We start from the raw sequence: 26,877 nt of genomic DNA, 5'->3' as shown, positions 1-26,877 counted from the left end.
GTGCAATGTCGACAGGTTGAGCAGTTCACCAAAAATAACATTAAAAAAAAAAATACAGAAAAGAAAGAAAGAGAGAATACCCTTCAAAGTCCCTACACTGATACCGGTTTTTACACTGAGGGAAACTCAATGCATTTCTTTAAAAACACACAAAAAATAAAAATTGTTGATCAAATTCTTCTTAAAAATGTTTACTAAAAGGTTAATTGCTACTTGAAATAATAACTAGAGATTTAAAAGTATTTATTGATATATTTTTTTACAAAATAAATAAAGTAAATCTTTTGTTCTTTGTATAAACATGGGGTTAAATATATTAAATATTTTTAAATATTTAAACACAATATTCTTTTGTTAAAAAAAAATGTAGTTGTCGCATTTTGTAGCATACTTTTCTGTTCAGTTCTTTAAATAATTTTAAAGTCACTGGTTAAATTCTTGTAAATATAATATAAACTGCAGAATTACCTTAAAAGTTAATTTATTTTAAAATGTTCACTTTTTAATATTTAATTTTTAATTTTTAATTTTTTTTTTTTTATATAAAAATTGTTTTAAACAGTGCATATGGCCAATTCTGCTGGCAGTCACTCAACCATATGCACAACTCTCGGTGGAATCTCGCCGTTCTCCCTTTCTCCTTCTCTCATACTCTCTCCGCCTCTTTCTCTCCCTCTCTTTCTCTCTCTCTCTCTCTCTCTATCTCTGTCCAACTCTCTCCCTTTCTCTACCCTTTTCCCTTTCCCAGTCCCTCCACAATGGCGACGCTGCGGTCAGCGTTTAAAAAAAAATAACCAGGAGCTGTGTGAGCTCGGTATAAGGATAAGGAGCGAATAAAAAAAATCGCACGTTTTAATGAGAAAAGTTTAATTTTGTTAAAGTTTCATTTTCGCAAAAATATCAGTGCAGGCCCAGGCAGAGCGCAAAATAAAAAAAAAAAAAGAGAAAAAGGGGGAAAAAAAGGGAAGAGCAAAGCCAAAACAGGATACAGCGGTATTAGAGGTCGTGGCTAACTCAAAAAAAAGCCATGATAAAACGCACTACAACAAAAGGAAAAACGGGAAAAACAAAAACAAACAAAAAATAAAGAAAAACAAAGACAAGCCAATGAAGAGAGAGCAAAGAAAAGTTACTAAATGAAGTTATGTTGATAGAATCGCACTTTGTCATCGACATCACTCTCTGAACGTTGGCTTATCTTTGGCTTAAACGACTTCTGGCCAGCAAAACAAGTCAAAATGGGGAGGAAAAAATAGGTTGCTTAAGTTGGCAACAGAAAATTACTAGACTTTAGCTAATTATAATTAGCTAAAAATTAAAATTTTCGAATATTTTCAGCTTGAAAATAATTATTTAATATCGAAATGTATATAAGTCCAGGGAATATGATTTATAAAAGATAGGTAACAAAGAAATAGATTTATAAAAATTTAAATAAATTAATTAGACTTTCACAAATATGCTCTATATTTTATAAATACAGAATCTGTCTCTTAAAATAAATTGTAAAACCTATTTCTGCCTTTTGAAAGCTTTAGCAAACCCTTCAAACTTTGCCAACAATTATCTTTTCTTAGTAAAGGATTTAATTTTAATGAAACCAAGAATTTTCAACTTAAATAAAATACAGAATTAAGAACCACATTTAATGATAGCTGTTGCTTAAAAGTGCATGTTTTTCGTTTCCTCTTTTCTGTTTTTTTTTAGCAACAAAAGTGAACTTTTTATTGTTGCCATTTTTGGCAAAAGTCTAGAAAATTTCAACTTAATTTTACTCGAAAATTGCATTCATACATATCTCACCTGGCTCACACCTTCGTGCATTAGAGAAAGAGAGAGAAGAGAAAGCAAGTTAAAAACTATAAAGATCTGGCCAAAGGGGGAAAAACTGAAAGAGCAGCTGCTGCTGCTGCAAAACTATTTCTCGCACAATTGTACGAAGTTTTTAATTAGTGTGAATGACTTTCAACATTGCGTTGCCGTTCGGACCAGAGGCTCAAACTGAAGCATCAGCGGGAAATGGAAAATGCCCTGGGGAAAATGCGGCGTTTAGTGTTTGCATGAGACGCCTGAAAATGCGTAAAGAATGCCGTAAAGTTTTTCTTTTGGCGCCCCTCCATCATCATTACTCTTTTGTTTTGGCCTACAGGTGCACTGTCATCCGGTTTCCGCCCTCAAAAAGTCCACCCCCTCAAAAAACCTTCTAATGAGGACATGTGTGGGATATTTTCAAGGATATTTCTTCACATTTTAGTTCTTGAGTTTATTAAATACTATTTTGTTTTAAATAAACAACATTCTTCGTCATGTTATGTATTTTAAAAAGTAAATGTCCAAAAGTATGCTATAATTTTTTACATCTTACAACTTACCTTGGGGCAAATATTCAGGTGATGCAAAATCGGAGTGTGTTTTCTATAACAATAATAATAATACCTCATAAAGCCCTTAAAGAATTTTTAAATCAACGATGTCAGGCATCAAAAAATATTAAATTAATTTATACTTCTACTTTTGGACAAATTTTAAATGGCTTTCTTGTGTATAATATCTATTTATAAATTGTTTAATAAATATAATTATAGATTTTTCAAAAGATTTTCGAAGAATAATTCATTTGAAATATATATATATCATAAATAGCATTGACAAAAGACTTACCGGATTAAGCACATCTTGTAATTTATTTAAATCTTCGAATAATTTGTTCCTCTTTTTCCTGTTGTTTCTGTTGGTTTCACTAAAGCACATATTTCGATCACTTATCACTTGTCAAAAGAAAATAAAAATATATATCAATAAAAATAAATAAATGCAATTGATCATTACTCAAAATATTTGTATTCCTTAAATCGAATTTTAATGATATTTTTATATGACAATTTTTGTTGATAAATTAGAAATTTTCATAACTTATAACTTGGCCAAAAAATCATTAATTTCAATTCGGAAAGCTGTTTATGTTAGTTTTTATTAGGTTAAAAATTCTGCATACTTCATTAAAAATTTTAATTTTTGTCGATTTTTTTTTAAATAAAAGATGTAATATTTTTATAAAAAAAATTGAAAATTTTTTTATTTTGTCGGAGATAGTTAGATAGATTCCCCTTTTCATGCTGATCAATAATATATATAGTTTATGGGGACGCAAAAGACTATTTCACTCAAATTCAAGCTTCCGACTAAAATTAAAATACTCAAGAAGGGTTAAAGTCCCAACTCCCGTTTCCCAATTGAGTGGGAGAGGAGATCTTTCCATCCTTCCCACTCAAAGCGCACTCGCACTTCTAACGCTTTCGTTACCGTTCTCCCGCTCTCACTACTCTTCCCGCAAAAATACACGCACTCTCTCATACATACATACATACATACATACATAAATTTGTCGCTTACCTTTTGGCGGCGGCGACAAATAACTTTTCTTCGTTCGCTTTTGCAGAATTATATTAATAACCGGCGTTAACTGTACACGATTTGTTGTTGGTTGTTGTTAATAGCAGCTGCAGTTCATCTATTCGCACATTTCACTTCTCACTTTGTTAGTTTCTTTGATGTTTTGCACTTGACGAACACTTGGAGGTTAGATTTTTCGCATTCCGCTTTCGATTTTCTTCCGCCATCGTTTCTAGCGTAGTTTGGATGAGTTTTTCTTTGCGAACACGATTAACACGTTAAATAAGGATTATTTATTGTTTTTCCTAAGGTTTTCCTTCACTTGTTGGGCATTTTCCATAGTTTTTCACTGCGAAACTGGGAGCTGCGATCGCGATGCGTGCGAAGTCGAAAAGGCGGCGAAGCAAATGATGCTCGCTCTAGGCGCTTTCCGCTTTGCGCTTCCCTTCCGCCGCTCTCCAAGTGCCGCTCACCAAGTGCCGCTCTCCTTTTCCATGCTCTCCTTTTCCATGCTCTCCTTTTGCACTTGCCGCTCACTGGAATGGAGCTGGACTCTGCTCTGCTCTTTGCATTTTGTTTTTGTTTCTTTGGCACGAAATACGCTATGGGACAGAGAAGTTAAATATATCTTGATTAATTTGACTTCCCATAACGATTATATTTAAATAATTACATTTATATTTATTTATATGACAGTTTTTTTGACAAATTAAAAATTAAACAAGAAAGGAAGCTAACTTCGGCACGCCGAAGTTTATATACCCTTGCAGATAGAACTTCTATGAATAAAAAACAATACAATACAAATTATATATCTTTGTGTTAAAAAACAATGAAGTAATACCTGCTTTCATTTCATTCACCTATACATATTATATTTGCAGTTTTACATTCACTGATTTGCATTTTTCCTCCACATCAAACGATCGTTTGTACGGCACCTATGATGATATGATTGTAGAGTATAGTAAAATGGCTATATCTCAAATTTGATCCAATTCTATTGAAAACTGAAAAAGTTAAAAATTTTTTTGTAAAAATTTTCCGATCATTCCTATGGCAGCTATATGATATAGTCATCCGATCCGGCCCGTTCCGACATATATACGAGTGAGAGTACATAGAAGGCTAACTTCATTCAGATAGCTTCAAAACTGAGAGACTAGTTTGCGTAGAAACGGACAGACGGACAGACGGACAGAAGGACAGACGGACAGACGGACATGGCTAGATCGACTCGGCTGTTGATCCTGATCAAGAATATATATACTTTATATAGTCGGAGGTGCCTCCTTCACTGCGTTCCAAACTTCTGACTGAAATTATAATACCCTGCAAGGGTATAAAAAACACATAACTTGGCCAAAAAATCATTAATTTTAATTCGGAAAGCGTTCCAATGTTAGTTTTTGGCAAGTTAATAATTTATAAGGTCGGAAATGACTCCTTCACTTAGTTTTAAGCTTTTGACTGAAGGTGAAATACCATTTTTTAATCGATATTAACAATATTATCAAATGAATATTTTTTGGACAAATCAAAATTTAAAAAGCTCATAACTAAGCCAAAAATTGAAATCGGAAAGCTGTGCTATGTTAGTTTTTATTAGGTTTATAAGTCTGCATACTTTATAACAAATTAAAAAAAATTGAAATTATTTGCTTTTTTTTAGAATTTTAACGATGTAAAATATTTAAAAAAATTATCAACAATTTTTTTCCCTTAAAACAAAGATAGATCAACCCGGCTGTTAATGCTGATCAATAATATATATGATTTATAGGGTCAGAAGTGACTCCTTCACTTGGTTTCAAGGTTCTAACTAAAACTATAATACCTTTTCAGGGGTATAAATATTTATACATATTTTATTATATATATATTAATACAGGATGTATAGTTATTTTTAAATTTCAAACGAAAAATGCTGGTTAAAAACCCAAATAAAAAATTAAGACAATAATAGATTATTAGATTATAAATTATTATTATTTATTTTTTATTTACAAACTTAATTTGGTTTAAAATTTATTAATTACATATCGAATAGCTTATATGTAATTAATAAATTTTAAACCAAATGAAGTTTGTAAATAAAAAAAAAAAAATAATAATCTATCCTATGATCCTTACTTGAATTATGGCCTCCCAAAATAAGCTTCACTTCTTGTTTATCTGAAATATATATTTAATAAATCAAAGCCATATTTATTTTTTGTATTTAAATCATTTTATATTTAAATTTTCACCCTCAGACCCGACGTCTATATCCTGACCGTCACCCAGATGCTGCAGTATATGACCGATCCCAAGGAACTGCGTGACATTAACCAAATTGAGGCGTGGAAATGCGACAAGAGTGTGGCTGTGGCACCGAAACCTTGCAACATTTGGCAAACTTGTGCTTTGTCCTTCAAGATACCCGAACAGAATCTGACGGATACGCGTTACATGGAGACATGCCGGGAATGCCCCAATGTCTATCCCTGGCTGGGTGATGCCGGCGGTACAGGAATACCCGGAAAGGATAACTACATTTTCAATGTTGGTCGTGAAGAAGATGAACCCGAAGAATCTAGTTAAACCTTTTCCTTAAATCTGCCTTCTAAATAATATACACTTTTTTTTCTGTTTTGACTTTGTCTCCAATTATTTTTTTGTTGATTTTTTTCCATCAGTAAAAGTGCCAGTGAAATATATTTTCTTTATTCCTATTTCGAAATACTCCAGAACTTTTCTCCAAATAGTTCTTAAGCGAAATTGTGTCAAATTGTTCTTAGTTTTTAAGCAAAGACAAAACAAATGAATTTTTTTGTATGAATAAAATGACAATTTAAAAAAAAAAAAACGCAATATTGGAAAGTTTACTCTAAAATAAACTCTTAATCTTACGGATAAAAAGCACCAAAATATCCTTCAGGTTATCCAGCACATAAATATAACATTGGTAAAACCCATTGACTAACTTTAGAGGTAATCCCTGACTAATTTATTTACCCGGACCATTTCAATTAAAATGTTTGTCCACCGCTCGACGGCCAAAAGTTGTTTGCCCCCAAAAAATATTATGGCCAGCGGAAAGTTTTTCGCAACAGGATGTAACGTCCGTCTCCTAAGCCCGCTAAATGGGAAATGGGAAATGGGAAATGTGAAATGGGAAATTGGGAAAATGGGGAAATCCCACGGCAATCCCCCAAAGTGCCGTTCAGGTGGCCTCATAAATGCTAACTGACAATCGATAACTGCCGGACATAAATCACAGCGAATCGACGAGTCCAGCTGGCGCCATCTGGGTGTCGCATCTGTTACCAGCGCATAAGCCCCCGCACCCCCCATCCAGAATCTCCCAAAACAGTGTGACCGAGTCCACCGAAAATAAAGCGACCGCACAGAGCCATTCAACTTGCAAATTGCATTTATGCATTATTCAGGCGGCCCTCGAAGCAAAAGCAAATGCGCAATTTTCAACTTTTTGCCCGGCAAATATCAACTATGTATTTAAAACAGAAATTAGACACGACACCGGTAATAACAATGAACAAAAAACAAAAACAAAAAAAAAAAACGAAAATGAAAAACAGGTCACCATCAAAGCAGCATCACTGTACTTGAAGAAAATATTTCTAATAAAATAAAGGAGATGTAATTTTAGAAGTCAAGTAGACAAAGCCACTTTTAAAATATCTAAAAGTAAGCTTTTAAAGTACTTCAGTTAGTTCTCTAAAATTTATCCTTGGTTTTTGGTAATGACTTAAAAATTACACCTAAAATTAATAATATTAAAAATATAGAAAGAAGCCTAAATAAAATACCTTACTTCTCGGGCTCGCATTTCATTAAATTAAATTTAAAAAAATTATTCTGTAAGATGGAAAACTAGTTTTCCATTAAAATATAACATTTTCTATATTTTCTAAATATTTCTTCAAGTGTAATCAAGCATCCAAACAACGCTGACAATGCGCGCCCAAAGGGCGGGTGGGAAAAATCACAAAACTTTTACAATTTCAACGGGGTAAAAAACGTGCATGGCGTCAAAGGAACACGCTCGATGTGTGTTTCTACAACTGTATGTGTGGGTGTGTGTGAGTGGGTGTGGGTGTGGGAGTGAGTGTGCGCGTGGTGTAGGCGCTAAGGGGTTAAGGGTCACACAGCCCGCAACAAAACCCAGGCGGAGGGGAGAATGGCTTAAAGTGCGACAAACAACATCCGTTGCCATTGTTGTCGTCGCTGTGATCCTGTCCTGAGGCCAGTGTTGAGTAGCTTATTTTACTTATAATTTATTTATTGAATTTTTTATATTATATGTAAATAAAATATACATTTTTGAAGATAAATATTCGAAGAAAACTGTCAATTAAGCAGCTTCAGTAATTTTCAAAATATATTAAACTAAGCAGTACTTTTCTCTAAATTATTAAAACTGAAAAGCAGTTGAAAAGTGCATCAGAAATTCTATTTTTACGATTTTGTATAAAATTTAAAATAAATTAAAATGTTTTCCGCATCGCTTAAACCTTTCCAACACTAGAAATCAGTATGATAAGTAAGTTTTAAATAAATATATCCAATAATATTACTTAATGAACTAAATATTTTGCAGATTCTTAATTTTAATATTAAAAAAAACACTGCGAATTGGCTGCTGCTCAACACTGGCCCCTCAGAAATTGCATCAGAGTAAACGAGATGGCAAGACAGATACAGAAAGAGAGGGAACCAAACTGTCCGTCTCATGCGTTCGTTTTGCAAAAGTTTTTTGTTTTTCGGAACAAAACTACAAACACAAGCAAACATGGGCTTTCACACACACACACACACACACAGATTGGGAAGGAAACAGGACATGAAAGTGCATTCATTGCTGATGTTTGCCCAGCGTGTGTGTGTGTGAGTGTGTGCCGGCAGCAACTTCTAGCCCCAAAATGAATGAATAAAGTTAGTCAGACAAATTGCATTTCCCCAAAAATATTATCCCAAACAAGTAATTGAAAATTTGTTGCCCCGTATTTATGCCAACCCCATTTTTGTCCAGAGAATGGAGTGTTTTAATGTGTTTTTATTTATATAGAATATAAATAGCTTTGAGGGGGAGTATTTAGATAGATTTAAATCTAAACGATTAATTGGTTGATTAATCAGCCATTAGATTTAAGCCTTCACACAATAAAACATTAGCTAATTTATTGATAATTAATCTAGGAGACTTCAAAAAAAATGAAGAATATATTCAACTTAATGGCAAATCAAACGAATCATGCCAAAGGACCTCTTAAGACTTCTATGATTTATAGGAATTTCTTTTTAAAATAATGATATTTCGATAGATTTAAAAATTAAACGATTAATTGGTTAATCGATATGCAATTTGAGATGGGGCTCCACAAGCCAAGCTATCGTTAACCTATCGATAATATTCAAAGCAGCATGTCTGATCAAGTCACAAGGACTTCTTTATCCTTCATTTGATTTATATGAATTTCTTGTTCTTTAATTTCTTTTTTTTATATTTTGAATGATGAGGGTAACCTGCAGCTGTAATAGCAAGTGCTTAAAGTTAAAAAAGTTTAAAGTTTATCAGACATTTTGATGGTGTTACTCATTTCCCAGGACCCATTGCCATGACTCATTCGGTAACTTTTCCGATCATATGTTTCGCCAAGTGTTTGATTTAATGGAAAGTGCAACTTTTCGCTCTGCAACTGTGTGCCAGAGATCTGTGTGTGTGTGTGTGTGTGTGTGCTTCTTTCTACACGTACGCATATTTTGCAAACTGCACTAAATTAAGGTAACTCTATGCGGTGCACCTCCCCCCTCCCCTCTCCCTCCTCTGTCTCTGCCACCCCCCTTTTTTGGCCGCCTTTTTATCCCGGTTTTTATTTTTTTTTTAGTTTTGCAACCACCTCCTTTTGGCCACGTTCACTCTTTCTCTCTTTGCTTAAAGTGTTGGCCCGGTACTAAGCCAAAAAACTAACTTACACCTAACTAAATGACAAAGTTTTGTGAGGACACCAAGCACACACACTCACACACACTCGCACACACCTGGAATTTGCGGAAAGTGGGGATAATATAAGGTAAACATTTCTTTCTATGCATATGCGAATAGCTTGCATATGTGTGTGTAAGTGTGTGTGTGTGAGTGTGTGTCACCACATGGACGCCAAAAGGCACGCGCCCACACACACACACAACACACACACACATTCGTGCACATATGGCAGCAGTAGTGGGGCAAGCTTACACTGCAAAAAAAATATATACACATGCTTGGGAATTTATATAAATATTTCAGAAATTCAATTTAAAGCAATTTAGAATAATTTTAAATATTAAATAAAAATTATTTTAAATTCAGTTATAAAAATTATTAAAGGGTTATTTAAATTTATAATAATTAGTAGATTAGGAATATTAAATTTATATTTTTATATGCTAATTTTTTGGGTTAATCAACGTTTTTTTAAATATCAAAACTAAGCCAAAAATGCCCTAATTTTAATTTGGAAAGCTTTTCTATTATGTTTTCTTTTAGGTTAACAAATTTGCATACTTCATTAAAAATGTTAAAACATTCAAAATATTATCAATTTTTTAAGTTTTAACGTTGAACCCCTTTCCTTTTTTTACGGAGATATCTAGAAAGATTCGCCTTTTGATGCTGATCAAGAATATATAGTTTATAGGGTCAGAACTCCTGAACTTTTTTTAATCGATTTTAGCTATATTTTAATATGAATATATTTTATAGGTAAATCAGAGTTTTTCAAATTGCATAACTAAGCCAAAAATAAATTAATTTCAATTCGGATTGCTGTTCTGTGCTAGTTTTAAAAATGTAAACAAATCTGCATATTAAGTTTTAAAATTTAGAAAATTAAATTTTTGGTCAACATTTTTTACAGTTGTAAAAGTTATGAAAAAATTTCGAAATTTTTTTTTTCCTTCCGGGCATATCTAGATCGATTCTGCTGTTGATGCTGATCAAGAATATATATGATTTATAGGGTCGGAAATGACTCCTTCATTTAGTTTTAAGCTTCTGACTGCAAAAATAATACCCTGCAAGGGCATAAAATTGCTTCAATTTAATTAAGTTATTACACAAACCAATTTAACAGAGACAAATAATTTTTAATTAAGCTATTACACAATCAAATTTAACTTAGAAAATTAATTTTTTAATGTGAATTTACCTAAAAAAAAGTGTCCTTTATTAAATGAATGTTTCCCAGGTCTGTTAAGATTTGCTTATAAATTTCTTATTTCAATTGTCTATTCGTACTTTAATTTTTTATAATTTTCTTTACACATTTTCTGTCAGTGTATGAGGCTTGTTGAATGCCTGCTACTCTCTCTCTCTCTCTCCCTATCTCCACTTTCTTTTTTTTTTCCTGGTGGCTACTACTTTTGCCACTACTTTAACCGCATAAACGAATGTCTCTCTGTGTGTTTGTGTGTGTGTGTGTACTGTGCGTGTGTGCGTGTGTGTGTGTGAAGAGTGGGGGCGTGGCTACAGACGCCCACGGACGTGCCAGTTACCGTTACCATTACCGGCAAAGCTTCTCCTGCTGCTGCTGCTGCTTGTTGGTGTCAGGTAACCGGATGGCCGTGTTTTGGTTTTTTGTTATTTGCGCGACACTCACACACACAACACTCATACACACACATGCACATGCATTTACTGTTGTAACAGCCATTTTTACACATTTACAAGTTGCCACTTTATATTGCATAATATTACCAAGTCTCTACATGTGCCACCTGACTTTTTTACGACCCAACATCCTTTTTTCCCCCCCACCATGTTTTCCCCTCTTTTCTTTTCACTTTCTTTGCCTTTTCAGTTTTCCGAGGATTTTCATTTTTGTAATGACTATATAACGTATACTTTATAAATTATATATTATATATATTTCTTATATTTTATATATACTGAGATTTAAGTTAAAGCCTTTTCTTTATGTATTATTCATATTTAAATATATTCGTAAATATTATTTATCTAAAGATTTCTTTAAAGAAAAAGTTAAGAAGAAAACATTTTCTAGATTTTTTTTTTGCATTTTAATTGATTAATGATTTAATTTATAATTAGAAAAGTAATTTAAATTAAATTTTTTAATTAATTTTTAATTCGAAATATAATTTACGACAAAAACTAGATATCTTTATTTGAGTTTATTTGCATTTTTTGGTTATTAGATATATTCAATTTTAAGAGTAATTTCCTGAACTTTAATTGATTCTATTATATTTTATATATTTTTTTTTATTTGGGAATGCTTTATTTTTAATTTTAATTTAATTTAATTTTAATTTACATGAAAAACTAGATAACTTTATTAAAGTTCTTGACATATTTCTTGATTATATTAAATTTTTATTATACTGTTTACCTAAACTTTCACTGATTCTATTATTTTCTTTGACTTGATTTAATAATAAATTTGTTTATTAAAATATTAATTAAAGTTGTCTAAGCTTCATAAGATATTTTATATTTATTTTAATATGCTCTAAACAATTTTTAAAATATTTAATTTAGAAAAATTTAGTTCAATGATGAATTCATGAATTTCTCCATTCTTAAATTACTTTTCAATTTACTTTCTCATATTTTTATTTCTATCAAAAAGATTTAAGTAATTAAAGTCTTCTTAGCTTTATTATATATTTTATTTAAGTTACTATATTGTTTTCATTTTTTAAATATTTTTATACAAACTTTACTTTAATGTTTCATAACTTTCCCCATACTTAACTTATTTTTCTTTTACTTTCTCATATTTTTATTTCTATCAAAATTATGTAATTAATTAAAGTCTTCTTAGCTTAATTATATATGATATATAAGTTACTTTGCTTTAACCATTTATTTTTAATATTTATTTCACAAACATTTATTCAATGTTTCATAACTTTCCCCATTTTTAAGTTATTTTCCTTTTACTTTCTCATAATTTTATTTTTACCAATAAGTATATAGAAAATTCGGCTTCCTTTTGTAGATTTTTCTCCCCTCATTTTTTAATAGTGTTTGTCTGTGTGTGTGTATTTGTCATGTAATTCAATAATTACGCTCTTGACATCATATTCGTGTGGCATTTTCCGGCTATGCATATGTATGTGTGATATGTGCGAGCGGCTTGAGAGTTGTGGCTGGAAAAGTCACACGCCGCTTAACAATTAACCCGTCGCCTTTTGTCACGCCCCCTTTTTGCAAACACACACACACACACTGGCACGTGACATTGCGGTTGAGGAAAATCAAGAAAACAAAAAAAAAGGAAGAGAAAAATCCCAAAAAGAATTGAGGGAAAGCAAAAGAAAGTGGCAGATATGTGTGCGGTGAAAATGCTCCTCATATTTGTCAGTTTTGCAACAGTTACGCAATTTGTGTAGCAATTAAATTGGGTTTTCCCCAACTTTAAGTTTGTCAAAGGGAAAAGGTAACACAAATGAGTGATTTTGTAAAAGGGATTTTTATGTATATTAATATAAATGGAAATATAAAAAAATATCTATATAAATTTGTAAAGGGTTTTAATATTAATAAAAAAAATATTAAAACAAAAATATATATATATATTTATAAAGGGGCTTAATATAAATAAAAAAAAAATATATAGATACATTTGTATAGGGTTTTAATATAAATATAAAAATAAAATATGTAAACATTTGTAAAGGGTTTTAATATAAACATAAAAATAAATATAAACATAAAAATATATATGCATATATAAATGTAATAAATGTAATGCAAAATATTATTCAAAGTTAATCAAAAGTTGGAAATCCTTGACTTAAAAATAATGATTATTCAAGTTGTTTTTCATCTTAAGTTTTGTTTAGTTTATTTTGTAGTAATTTTCTGAGTTTAAATTAAGGTCAAGAAAATAAGAAATGTAGAATATAAATATTTGCTAATTAGAAAAATATATCAAGAAATTGTTTAGTATTTTGTATACCAAAAATTGGGTTAGTTTTATAATAATATATTTTGCAAAATCAACTCTCTAGAGCCTGCCTTTATATTCGTTTATTTTTATAGATTTTATATTCTTATATATCTTTTTTTAGTGCTATTCATTTCTATATCTATATTATTTTATTTATCTAAATATTTTTAAGTATTTTTAAATATTTTCTTATATTTCCATATATTTCTATATATTTTTATATATTTTTTTTATATTTCTATATTTTGTATATATTTATTTTAATTTTTTTTAAGTATATATATTAAATTTTAAGTATTTATATTCATTTCTATTTATCTCTATATATATATTTAAATTTCTTTATATATTTATATATATTTAAACATATTTCTTTAACGATTAACAATTGCTTTATAAGTACAGCGACGTCCTCTTTAGAGTGAGAGGGAGAGCCTTGGTGTAAGTATCCTTGTTATTTTCCACTTTCCTCCAAAGGAAAATGGAAATGGAATGGAGTCCTGCCTGCCTCCTTAGCACTGATTTAAGGACGAGAGGCGCGGCGGTGTAAAGCAGCAGAAAATCGATTAACATGGCTTTAATGGTAACCATTTCTGGCCAACAGTGTTGTCAACATTTAGCTTCTCAAATATTTTAACTAAAAATTATAAATTCCAAACCTTAATATATATAATTTATATATTTTTATATATTTTTATAACTTTACTTTAATATAAGTTTATTATTTAATTTTTTTAGACACCTTTTCTTGGACATTTCCTTCTGTTTTTTTTAGCTTTCTGACACACCTTTAAAGCTGACAACACTGTTAGTCCTTCTGACTTCAACTTTTTCCACGCTTCAGAGACAAATCCCGGGATTCCCCTAAACCTACCCCCCGAAGGAACTTCCGGTGTAAATGAGCCAACATCTGGATATCCATTCGACTTCTTGGGCCTCCTGAAGCGTGATTCGCGGAAGAGAGTCCTTTTTTGAGAGGAGGCGGCATTAATTGTGACAGATTTGCGCCATCAGCATTTCAAACAAATCGCTTTAAATTTCAATTCTTAAAGTCGGAAATGGGATATTAATGCATTCAAAATGCGGCATTTGTAATTGACTTGGCATTTTCCACAAGCTGTGTGGGTGTGTTCTTGGGGGTTAAATGCTATTTTGATTGCCTTGAGAAAAGGAAAGCTGGCTAATAATTTAATAACACTTAAATATAGAGAGACTTTGTATATTTATTTTGTATAAATTTTAATTCCTTTTTAAGCTTTCAATATGATTCCAACAAGAATGGATTTCAAAAGGCATTAGTGGTTTCGATTTATTGATTTAATTCTAAAAACCTCCACTTCTCCCTCCCTTCCCCGCAGTAAAAAGTAATATTTGTAAATCAAATTTCCACACATTTTCCTCTCCCCACACCAGAGGTACACCTGGTCTAATTGAAAATGCAAATTACAATTGAACACGAGCTGGAAAATAATAATTAAAAAGAAAAACAACACAACAACAAAAAAACAACAAAAATGGCAAATGTAACAAAATAAAAGTGGAAATGGGAATTGTAATTTCACAGGTAGTTTTCACTTCAAATTGGTTTGTGATTTAAAGAAATTTTACTGTAAAGAAATATATAAACGTAAACCTTAAAGTTTCAAATAATATTAAATGTATAGTTTATTTTTCTTATTCCAGTTTTTTTACTTCAATTTCAGTTCTTTTTCTTTATGACAAATTGCCTTCAATGCAGACAGAGAGAGTTGTGGAATTGAAGGGTTTAGTTTTTGTTTTATTATTTATTACCAATGCAAAAGCGTTTTGTAAACGACAAAACACTTCCTTTTCCCTCTCTAAATCGGCATTGAACTCAATGACAATTGAAGTAGTTAAGCCTTGAAAATAAATATAAAACGGAAACTGAAAAAGCTATAAATATTTGATGTTGAATAAACAGATTTAGAAAATCGATATGGACACAGAAAAGAAAAATATAATATTAAAAAAAGTACCAAGTACAAAATCTTCAAAATACAAAATATCAAAGTTTTTGATTATATATTCTACGAAAACTAACGATGAAGCAATGAAATTGTTCATATAAATATTTAAAACAGAGTCAAATTAATTTTAATGTCAATTTCTAAATGTATTAAGGCAATATATTAAAGCTATCATATTTAAAATAATAATAATATAAAGTAATCATATTCAACAATAAAGAAATATCACATAAATTCCTAAGACATTCGTTTTAATCTATAACTTTAAATAAAAATAAAAAAAAACCTGAAAGTTATAAATATTAAATGGTTAAAAACATATTTCGGAACTAGAAATAAAGAAAATGAAAGCTAACTTCATGAAACCGAAAACTTGCTTCATCATTCATTCATTCATTCATTCATCATAACTCATTCAAAAATGTATTAATTTCAAATCGGAAACTATGATCAGTAGGTAACTATGATCAGTAAGTAACTATGATCAGTAAGTATGTATTTATGATCACTTACTAACTTTGAACACTAGTAAACAATGACTTGCAACTTTTGTAACACAACACATGTCTGAGACTTGGCTGGCAGAAGCCACTTCGTTCCGGGGATGTTAGAACCAGTTGAGAATCATATGCACAGATGTGCGAGATGTGTTTTGGAACCAATTTAAACTATTTGCATGAAACTTTGGAGTTACTCTTCTATATAATTTTACTCTTATATAACTCGGAGCATGGCGAATCGGTGGACTATATATATACATATACATAGCTGCCATAGGAACCCTCGGAAAGTTTCAAGAAAAAATACTATAACTTTTCCAGTTTTCAACAGATTTTCATCTGTTTTAAAGTGAAGCTATTTTGTATTATTTTATAATTTTGGTTTAATTTTGATTAAAATCGGACGAATATATCATATAACTGACGAAGTGGCGAAGATAGGTTCCGTTCTGGTAATAATATAATATTGTGATTAAATAATAATAAGTATAGCTCCTTCTCCCTCCCTCACTCTCTCTTCCTCTCTCGCTCCCTCTCTGGGTATGTCCATCTCTCGATATGTCCAGCTCCCGGTATACCTTTCCCTCTGTGCATCTCTAGAGGAATCTCTTGCTCTCTCGCTCTCACTTTCTCTGCTCCTCTCTCTTCACTCGGGGAGTATAAATAGAGGCGCTATCGGGCCGCGCGCCTCAGTCTGTCCTAGGGGTACCTAGTGTTAACATCTATCTAGTGAAAGTGATCAGTGATTACCCTGCAACCCGAGAAATATTACGTGGCCTATGGAATGCATCTGGATAACCAGGAAGAAGAAGAAGCTTAATTCGATGAAGATGATGAGAAGCCTAATTGAAGTCACCAAGAATATGGGGTAAGTCGTAACAATTACAATTATTTATTATCAACTATATAGATGATATTGGAAGAATCAGACTTAGGTTTAGAATCAACTGTGCTAGCTTTGCATTTATTTTTATACTAATTGCCCTTCTGACATGGATCCCATCATTTATTATTAACATAAAATGATACAGCAATTTAGATTAAGGATATCTACAAACGCATACTCAAAGTTAACTGCTCAACATATTTATATATTATTTAACTTATGCTACATTATTCTAACCTTGCAAGGAATTATATTTTCAGTTAGAAGCCTAAAATCAAGTGAAGGAATCATTTCCGACCCTATAAATCATATATATTCTTGATCAGCATGAACAGCAGAGTCGATCTAGACATGCCAGGTAGAAAAATAAATTTTGAAAAATTTTTCATAATTTCATCATCAAATTTTACATTGTTAAAATTATAAAAAATTGATAAAAATTTAAAATTTTATAAATGTTAAATTGAGTATGCAAATTTATTAACCTAATAAAAACTAGCACAGAACAGCTTTCCGAATTGAATTTAATGCATTTTTGGCTTAGTTATGAGATTTTTTAACTATGTATGGTCGGAAAAATTGTCATATAAAGTATTATTAAATACATAGAAAGAATGCGGATATTTTAAACTTAGCTATGATTTATGGGGTCGGAAATAATAATAGCATGAAAAGGTACACAAATTACAAATAAAAGTCTTCAAATGTGTACAAATATAAAGCATAAAATGCAACATTTTAAAAATATATAAAATATCTTTAAAAAATCTAAGAAATACAGTTAGTAAAATCTAAAAAATATAAAGAGTTAAGCGATAAATTTAAAATATCGTGAACAAATAACCTGAAAAGCTATAAATGCTTTACATATTCTAGAAAAAAAGTGTAATATTTCTAAATTTAATTTAATGGAAATTTTATAATGAGTAAAAAAATTCATTTCCGATAAATTTTCAATAATTTTGGTACTAGAAAAATTGTATAAAACCCGCTTATATATCAACCAGCAAGTATTTAGACCTAATTACCAATTGTAGTCCTTCAGATTGCCTAATTTATAGGCATTTTCACACAAATCGAGCCTAAAAACACAAAAAAAAAATGCAAATAACAGAGAGAGAAAACGAGGGCTTGGTAAATGTTAACGCGAAATATTTATTTATGCAGCATTGATTTGACAACAAACATGGATGCGAATAAAAACAACAATTTCCACACACACACACACACACAAATAATGGATTACCTCCTCCCCTCCCTCCCTTCCCCCACTCGGGGAAAAACCACAAAGGAGGATCAAGAGCTCCTGCTAATGACAGGACATTCGTGCTGTGTCCTGGCATTCAAATTAAATTAAATTAAATTAAATAAGCAAGGCCATTCGTAATGTGTTATCATGCTAAACACATGGCAATTTACTGTGAATAATTTCACTGAGAATACAAAATAAAATTGAAGGATATTATTTGCCGAAAAATGTATATATATATATGAAACATTAAATGTGTGTAAATATTTAATATTTACCACAATTCGTAATGATTTAAATCCAAAATATAATGTTTATTATTTTCAAATTAAATCGAGTTGATTTCGAGGTTCATCCTTAACCCTTTTCAGTTTCAGTTTTCATTTTCATTCATTGTTTTGTTGTTGCCTTGCCCCAAAACCCCTTAACCCCCTTCGGCGACGGGGCAGACCCCCGTTTAACCCCTTTGTGCCGGTGTGCGTGACTCAATGCCTGTTTTGTAGTCTGATGCAGATTGGCTCCACGGCAACGGCAACGGGAAAGGAAGAACCTCAGCGGAAGTTTAGCGCATTGCAAGTGGGCCAGTGTCATCAGCCCACAAAACCCACTTTCGCACAACAAGCACACACACAGGCCACACACACACACACACCCACACCTCCCAGAAACACACATCTGCCACGCCTCATGCAGCACAGTGATGTCTAGGAAAGCTTATCGGAGTTGCTTTCGTTGCCACAATAAATCAAGTCACAATAAAAAATAATATAACACAAAATTAAAAGGAAATAGATGAATAAAAAAACAATGAAAAAAAAAACATATATATATATATATAAATATAAATATAAAAGTTAAAAAAATATATGACAAAATATGATTTAACGGTAGTGCTTAATATCAAAACTTATCGATATAAATTATTTAAAAATTCATATTATCAGTGGAAATACATCAGATTAAATCTATTGTATTAATTTATATTTTTGTTAATTTATTTTGAAAAAAAAATCTTTGAAATTTTTTAAAAAATTTTTAAGAGGTTACATCGTTAAAATTGTAAAAAAAATCGATAAAATATCGAAATTTTTAATATTTTAAATTGAGTATGCAGAATTATGAACCTTATAAAAACTGACATAAAAATGCTTTCCGAATTGAAATTAATGATGAGATTTTTACATTTTATTTTGTCAAAAAAAAAAAATTAATAAATAATAAAAAATAGTTTATATCGATTAAAAAATGGTATTTCAACTTGAGTCAGAAGCTAAAAACTAAGTGAAGGAGTCATTTCCGACCCTATAAATCATATATATTCTTGATCAGCATCAACAGGCGAATCGATCTAGGCATGTCTAGGAGAAAAAAAAATTTTCATTTTTTTCCCCAAATTTTTGTTTAAAATATTGTATTAATGAAAGTTTAAAAAAATTGCAAAATTTTTAATTTCTTAAAATTTTATATTGAGTATGCAGATTTATGAACCTTATAAAAACTGACATAGAACAGCTTTCCGAATTAAAATTAAGGCATTTTTGACTGAGTTATGAGTTTTTTAAATTTTGACTAGTCGAAAAAATTTGTATATACAAATATTGATAAATATCGATTCAAAAGATGCGAATATTTTAAGCTTAGTTATGATATATTTTCGATCCTATAATTTAATTCCTATCTAAAGTTTATTTTTTTTTAATTATACGTATTTTAAACTATATTTTCCAAAACCTTTTTATATTTATTTCAAAGAATAATAGTTTAAAATGAATTAAAGATTTTTCCCATACATGAAATAGAAGACCGACTTAAATATTTTAAATGCACCCCCTTCATCAAAATAGCTATCATCTGGAAAATCTCCAGTTGACCAGCACAAGCGGAAAATGCGGGAAAAGCGCAGTCGGGGACACAGTGAGACGACACCCCCGGGGGGGCAATGCAAATATATGCACATGTTGACATAAGTACATGCAAGCCGACGCCGGCCACCAAATGACGAGGCCAATGGAGTTGATAGAACCAACTAAGATGCCTTCGCATCTGCCAGGGTGATGGTGATGGTGATGGTGATGGGGAATCCCCTCAGATCCTTAACCCCCTACCAGTCCCCGTTGTATAAACACCCAAAACATCACGCAGGAGGGGGAGGGGGGATGGGGAAAGGATACGAGTTTAGGCAACCTCCTACGCATATCATTCACACACGCACTTTCTCTCACTCTCTCTCTGAGCCCATTTTAAGCCCATGTTTTATGCCATTAAAAATGAGGAATTTTATTAAAAATTAAATAGAAAATTTTAATTAATAAATTAAATGTAATAATATTATTATTTAAATGACAGAATAATTCATTAAGCAGCTTAAAAGAGCTTTAAAAGTGTTTTTTAAATGCTTATTTAAAAAAAAGCAGAGATCTAGACTAAGTATCTTTCATTACATAATGGAAATGAGTTAATAAATAATAAAAACAAAATATTCTAAGCTATACAAAAAATGATAAATAGTTATTAAAAATGTATAGAGTTCTATTATAAATTTATTTTTTTTTTTGCTTGGTTAAGTAATTCCTAGAAGGGAAAATAATAGAAACATGGAGCTATGTATGATAACTTAATTTTTTTGAATATTTATGTTATTGATCAGTATGTTTTATTATAATATTTATATATTTTAATATATTTTATATCCATTTACCATAAATTACTAATTAATTTACTTATGTATTTATTCATTATAAGAATAAAACTCGACATGGCTTTAAAACATTTATATAAAAGTAAAACTCAATGAAATTTAAAAATTTAAGTAGTTTCTTGAAGGGAATATATTAGAAACAAGTAGCTAATCATGATAGCTAAATTATTTTAATATTTTCTATACTTCTATTATTGATAAGTATATTATATTATATTATTTATATGTTTTCATTAATTTATATATGACTTTTTATCATTTATATAAATATAATTCCTTGAAAGGAATGTGTTAGAAACATGGAGCTAAGCATGATAGCTAAATTATTTTAATATTTCTATTATTGATTAGTATATTATATCATATTTTTATACATATTATTATATTTCTTATATGTTTACCATATATTATTAATTCATTAATGAATTTATTCATTCATTTATATACAAGAATAAAACTCTACACTCTACTCTCTTTCATTTATATAAAAATAATACCCAATGAAATTAGAAACTTCATAACTAAATTATTGTATTTATGTTATTGATTTGTATGTTATATTACATTATTTATATATATTATTATATTTGATATATATTTACCATATATTATTTAATAATTTATTTCATTCATTTAAAAATAAGAAAAAAAAATTCAACATGGCTTTATATCGTTTATACAAAAATAATACCCAATGAAATGAGAAACGTAAAATAATATATATATATATTATGATATATATTATATATATTATGATATATATTATATATATTATGATATATATTATATATATTATGATATATATTATATATATTATGATATATATTATATATATTATGATACATTTTTTATATATTTACTATATATAATAAATTAATTAATGAATTTATTCCTTCACTTATATATAAAAATAAAAATCTCCATTGCTTTATATCATTTATTGAAAAGCAATACTCAGTGAAATTCAAAAGAACTTTTGCAAAGTTTACTTCTTAATAGAATTTGAGAGGTTTAACTAATTTGTATTCGAAAAATCTTATTAAAACCTACAATAAAATCTCAAAAAATCTCCCATTTTCCAATTGCAAAATGAATTAAAATTTATAAAGCTAATTATATGGCGGTATAAACAGTCGGTTCCGACCTGGCTGATGATGGGAGGAGGGCCTATGTTATGTGCGTGGGGAAAAGGAAGCCTTTGAGCCTTGAGGTCACTGCAAATGCGTGACGCGTGAAAATTCGTCAAATGCAGGCCAAACTGACATGGATGGCTGAGGTTTTGGTCCTGGGATCCAAACACATCCTTGTGCCACCCAAAAAGGACACGCCGCCATTGCCACCTAGCTGCTTAAATATGCACAAAGACTCACGCATATGGCCAAAAGCCCGGGCAAGATGTGCCTGGCCATGTGAATGGAAATGGAAATGGGTGTGTGTGTGTGTGGATGTGTGTGTGGATGTGTGTGTGGATGTGTGTGTGGATGTGTGTGTGGATGTGTGTGTGGATGGGGGGCGTGGCAACTCGTTGCCTGTCAACTGATTAAGCATGGGCCAAGGCAGCACTGAAGGACCCAGAATCCAGAACTCAGAATCCAGAACTCAGAACTCAGAATCCAGAACCAAGGATTCAGGACCAAGGACGAAGGACCTAGGGACCAGAGGCAGTCACACACACCAAGTGGCTCTGGACGAAGGACCAAGGATCCCCATGTGAGTGCCTGTCATCGCCGCGAGTCAGGAGCATTCATATGGTAACAAGCGATTCACACCACTTGAATTGCAATTAAAAGCCAGTGGAGTCCTTCTTGCAGAAAGAATATCCTTTCGTATCGTATGCCTTTGCCCATAAATCAAGGCCTTTTATCTGGAAATTTATATGCTCACTTGAGAAGGAGAAGAGAGAAAATCCTTTGGCTCTTTTGCTGGATTTTACTCTCTAGGAAAATTAAATAAGCTCTGGGATAATATAAAATAATATATAATATAATTCCCTGAGCTTGAAAAATAAGTGGAATAATAAGAGAAATACCAAAGAGATGCATTAAGAATAAGCAACTTCTTTGAGAGCGCAAATCTTCGGCTTAATGGGTTTAGTTTGTAGAAAAATTGTAAAAATGGTAAAATAGAAAAAATAAAAAAATATTATATACCTCGAGTGCTTAACAGTACATGAAAAATATAAGAAACTCTAATAGAAATATTTAATAGATGCATTAAAAAAATATTTAACGCAAATAAACTCAACAACTTTCTTGGTTTAACTTCTAAGAAAGTTAAATAAGTTTTCAAAATATTTTAAATAGAAGGTTTGGGGGTTTAAAAAAATATAGAATAAATAATAAAACATTGGAAGTTCTTAATAATGATAGGAAAACTAATTTAAATAATAAATTTAAGCATTTAAAAATAATAAACTTAATTAAACATTCACACTTCCCTGATTTACTGCTATGAAAAGGTACCTACAAAAGCTTTTGAGGCTCTACAAAGTATTGAACAAATAATAAATAAATGAAATAATAGAAAAACCAATTTAAAAAATAAATTTTTCCATTCAAAAAATAACAAACTGAATTAAATTTTCTGACTTCCTTGATTTACATCCTATAAAATTTAAATAAACTCTTGGCAAACACTAAATAAAAGTACTTGGGATTTTAAAAAATATAGACAAATTGTAAAAGAACAACTAAATAAAAATATATAATTTAATATATAAGAACATACAAAAAACTAATATGCCCTAAAAAATAATAAACTAATTTCAACCTTGACTTTGTGTTTTGTTTAAATAAAAAGATTTTTGGATTTAAAAAATATTAAAAAATGTATAAGAGCCAAAATATTAAAGAAAACCTAATTAAAAATGTTTAAAATAATATATAAAATAATAAAACTTATACACCCTAAGGAATAGTAAACTAATTTGAACCCTGGACTTTCTTGGTTAGCCTTCTAGGTAAATTAAATAAATTCTTACGAATCAAAAACTATGAGGATATAGAGCTTTAAAAAATGTTTACATATTAATATTGTATGCAATATATATTTACTGTTAAATATATGAGAAACCTAATCTAAATTAAAAAAAAATATACCTTTAAAAATTAAACCGACTTAAACATTGACTTTCTTGCTTTACTTTCTAGGAAACAAAAGTAGGCTTTCAAAAAAAAACAAAAAAAAAGTTTTGAAGGCTTTAAAAATTATAGAAAAAATAATTGAACTCCATGACCAATCAAAAATATTTGAAAAACTAATAAAGACACTAAGCAAAGACCTTAAAAATAAATCATATAACTAGTTGTTTTGCCATGACAAGTGTATTATTTTTGATAACACTATTTTTAGAATGTTTAGATGGCATTTTCTTCATTTTACTTGCAGGGCTTTAGGGCGATGGCACTGATGCGCTCCTTCCTCTTGCAAAAGGCATTAATGCGTCCCTCCAGCTGATCCACTTCCAACCACATTTCACAGGCGGCTGCCCAACGTGGCGGCGGATCGCGGTTAATCATCTCATCCAAGGCATCCAAACGATTGATATCCCACATAATGGACTCGATACGACGACGATCCATCTCGCCCTTCAGACGCTCCATGCGGATGGCAAAATCGGATTTGGGGCGTGTTGGACGAATGGGAGCCAATTCGGAGTCCTTCACCTGGCAGGCCTTCTCATTGGGACCCGGCTCAATGGATTTGGGCACAAGAGCCACCGATTGGAGCACTGCCATGGAGGAGGAGGAGGTGGAGGAGGAGCAGGACAAGGACGATGAAGTATCCATATTCGAGAAAGTCTTATCCATTGAAGTCCCATCCTGTTTCTTGGCCTTATTCAGCTGCTTGATCTTCTCCAGAATCTTTTGGCGCTTCGTCGGCTGAGGAGCAGACAAAGGTTGCTGCTCGGGATCCGTTTGGATGCCAATGGAACGTGTGGAACCTTCGGGTAGCTCCTCCATTGGGACCACAATTCGGGTGGGGACTCGTGAAATGCGCTTCCTGGGTGCCATTTTCAAGACTTTATTCTTTTCTTGATTATTTTTGGAAAAAATTTATTTTTGAAAGTTTTTTTTCCTTTGGGAGAGACAACTTTCTTGTTCCAAAATTGAATTACAATTGATTAATGTCAAAGGGGTTTTCGTAGAGGTTGACACAAGGCAAGGCCCAGGCCTACTTAAAAATATAGGATTATAGGATTTTGTAAAAGTTAAAATAACTTTTATCGAAGTCAGTGATCGGTAATTTAATATTAATTTGAAAGTATGCTAATCCTAAGGTTACTTTGTTTAATAAATAAATACTAAAATAACTTTAAAATGTTTTCTGTATTTCTGTTGAATTTTCTGCTTGTAATAAAATTTTAATTTCACTTAAAAATAATTTTTAAGGCCTTTGTTCACTCTGCAAATTCATTGCCAGAAGCGTAGATTAATTATAATATATATAATTAAAAATATTGTATAAAATATGAAATATAAAATATAGTGCCAAGACTTCCCCTTAGGTTTTGTAAACTAAATTATATGTAAAGAGCTCCTGTAAGAGTTTAGATATTCAAATTTAAATTGAGAACTAAAAAGGAAAGTAACTTTGGGAAGACGAAGGTTTTATAAACTTGCAACTAGGAATCGAAAATCGATCATTGTTAAACTTAAAATATATGCATTCCTTAATTAAATAAATAAATTTATATATTCTACAAAATATATTTATATAATGTTCATTTTTTCAACAAATTTAAAATTTAAATAACATTTTGAATCAACATTTTAAAAACTCATAACTTAGCCAAAAAAGCTATAATTTCAATTTGGCAAAAAGTTTCGTGCTAGTTTTTATAGGCGCAACAAAACTGCATACTCAATTTAAAATATTAAAAAATTCAATTTTTTATCAAATTTTTTTGACAATTTAAACGATGTAACCTCTTAAAAATTTGGAAAAAATGTCGAAAATTTAATTTTCTGTCAGAGATACCTAGAAAGATTCGCCTGTTGATGCTGATCAAGAATATATATAGTTTATAGGGTCGGAAATGACACCTTCACTTAGTTTTAAGCTTCTGACTAAAATTATAATAACCCAATAGTTAATAATATTAATTTTGATCATTTGAGCTTTGTCAAAGCTGGTTTACTCTGGAAATTAATCTTGGAAACCGGAAATTAATTTTAAAAAATATATACGAAATATAATATATATATATATTCTTAAATAAGAAATGTTAAGGCAACACTTTTGTAGAATTTTATACATATTTTTAAAGAGAGTTCAAATATTCAAATTTGATAAAAAAAAATTATAAACACATATTTCTGCTTCGTCAAAGCTGGTTTATTCTGAATATTAATCGCCGGAAGCGTAGATTAATTGATTTTCGCAGATTAAAATGTGTCAGACACACAGGAAAATCTATCAGCGGAAATTAAATAAAAATCTAGGCCTTGTCAAAAGCAGTCAAGAAGGAAAAGTTGAGGAAAAATCAACGGAAACTTGGCTAGTTTTAATTACATGACCAAAGCAGGCAACAGGTTAGGTCAATTTCCAAAGGGAAATCTCGCGAGTATCCTGAGACCCCTGTTCATAAAAAAAAGTACATAAAAAATTCAAACAGCCTGCCCTTTTCCCGAATTTTCCTGAAATGGGAGGAGTAGGAGGAAAAGTGGTGGAAAAATCGAGCCCCGCAACGGTTGTCTAGGTGAATTCGGTGTGTGTTGGCTGACCAAAGCAATCGAAGGGAAATTAGTCACAATTGGCAGGGGAACACTGAGAGAAAGATGTATATAGATATTTTGGAAAAATATATTCAAGTTTGAGAATATTTAATTTTGTTGATTAATTATTTCTTTTATATATATATATATATATTTTAAATTCAAAATCGTTGTTTCTTTCAATTTGAAATAAATAAAAAGAAATATATAAATAAAAAGAAATATAGAACGGAGCTTCTGAAGGTTTATTTGATATATTTGATATATTTGATACATTTGATATATTTGATATATTTGATATATTTGATATATTTGATATATTTGATATATTTGATATATTTGATATATTTGATATATTTGATATATTTGATATATTTGATATATTTGATATATTTGATATATTTGATATATTTGATATATTTGATATATTTGATATATTTTATATATATTATATATAGATAATTTAGTATAGTGTTTTATA

General features: G+C 30.5%; 3 protein-coding genes across 6 annotated transcripts in view; 1 reads left to right on the top strand and 2 right to left on the bottom strand.

Moving 5' to 3' along the window:
- Window positions 1-6,241, top strand: part of Cda4 (chitin deacetylase Cda4) — a 61,908-nt gene extending 55,667 nt beyond the window's left edge. The window contains exon 8 of the mRNA XM_020947990.2: window positions 5,649-6,241. Coding sequence (XP_020803649.2) covers window positions 5,649-5,976 — 328 coding nt within the window. The 3' untranslated portion in view covers window positions 5,977-6,241. The remainder of the gene's footprint in view (window positions 1-5,648) is intronic.
- The window catches only part of LOC147643180 (uncharacterized), a 335,120-nt gene that overhangs the window by 304,054 nt on the left and 4,189 nt on the right, over window positions 1-26,877 (bottom strand). For all 4 annotated transcript variants that reach the window (XR_015272242.1, XR_015272243.1, XM_086835374.1 and 1 more), the window contains exons 2-3: window positions 3,394-3,995; window positions 2,662-2,768 (exon numbers count right to left, since the gene is read on the bottom strand). The gene's annotated coding sequence lies outside the window, so the exon portion shown is untranslated. The remainder of the gene's footprint in view (window positions 1-2,661; window positions 2,769-3,393; window positions 3,996-26,877) is intronic.
- Window positions 23,926-24,864, bottom strand: LOC110180370 (uncharacterized). The gene has a single exon (XM_020948038.2). The coding sequence runs from the start codon at window positions 24,690-24,692 to the stop codon at window positions 24,057-24,059; it is 636 nt and encodes a 211-aa protein (XP_020803697.2). The 5' UTR covers window positions 24,693-24,864; the 3' UTR covers window positions 23,926-24,056.

This window comes from Drosophila serrata, unplaced genomic scaffold, assembly GCF_035046125.1.
Source record: "Drosophila serrata isolate PLE 108 unplaced genomic scaffold, ASM3504612v1 contig_276, whole genome shotgun sequence".
Classification (NCBI taxonomy): Eukaryota; Metazoa; Arthropoda; class Insecta; order Diptera; family Drosophilidae; genus Drosophila; species Drosophila serrata.
The sequence above is the reverse complement of the archived record's forward strand: the minus strand, read 5'-3'. Positions and strand labels throughout refer to the sequence as shown.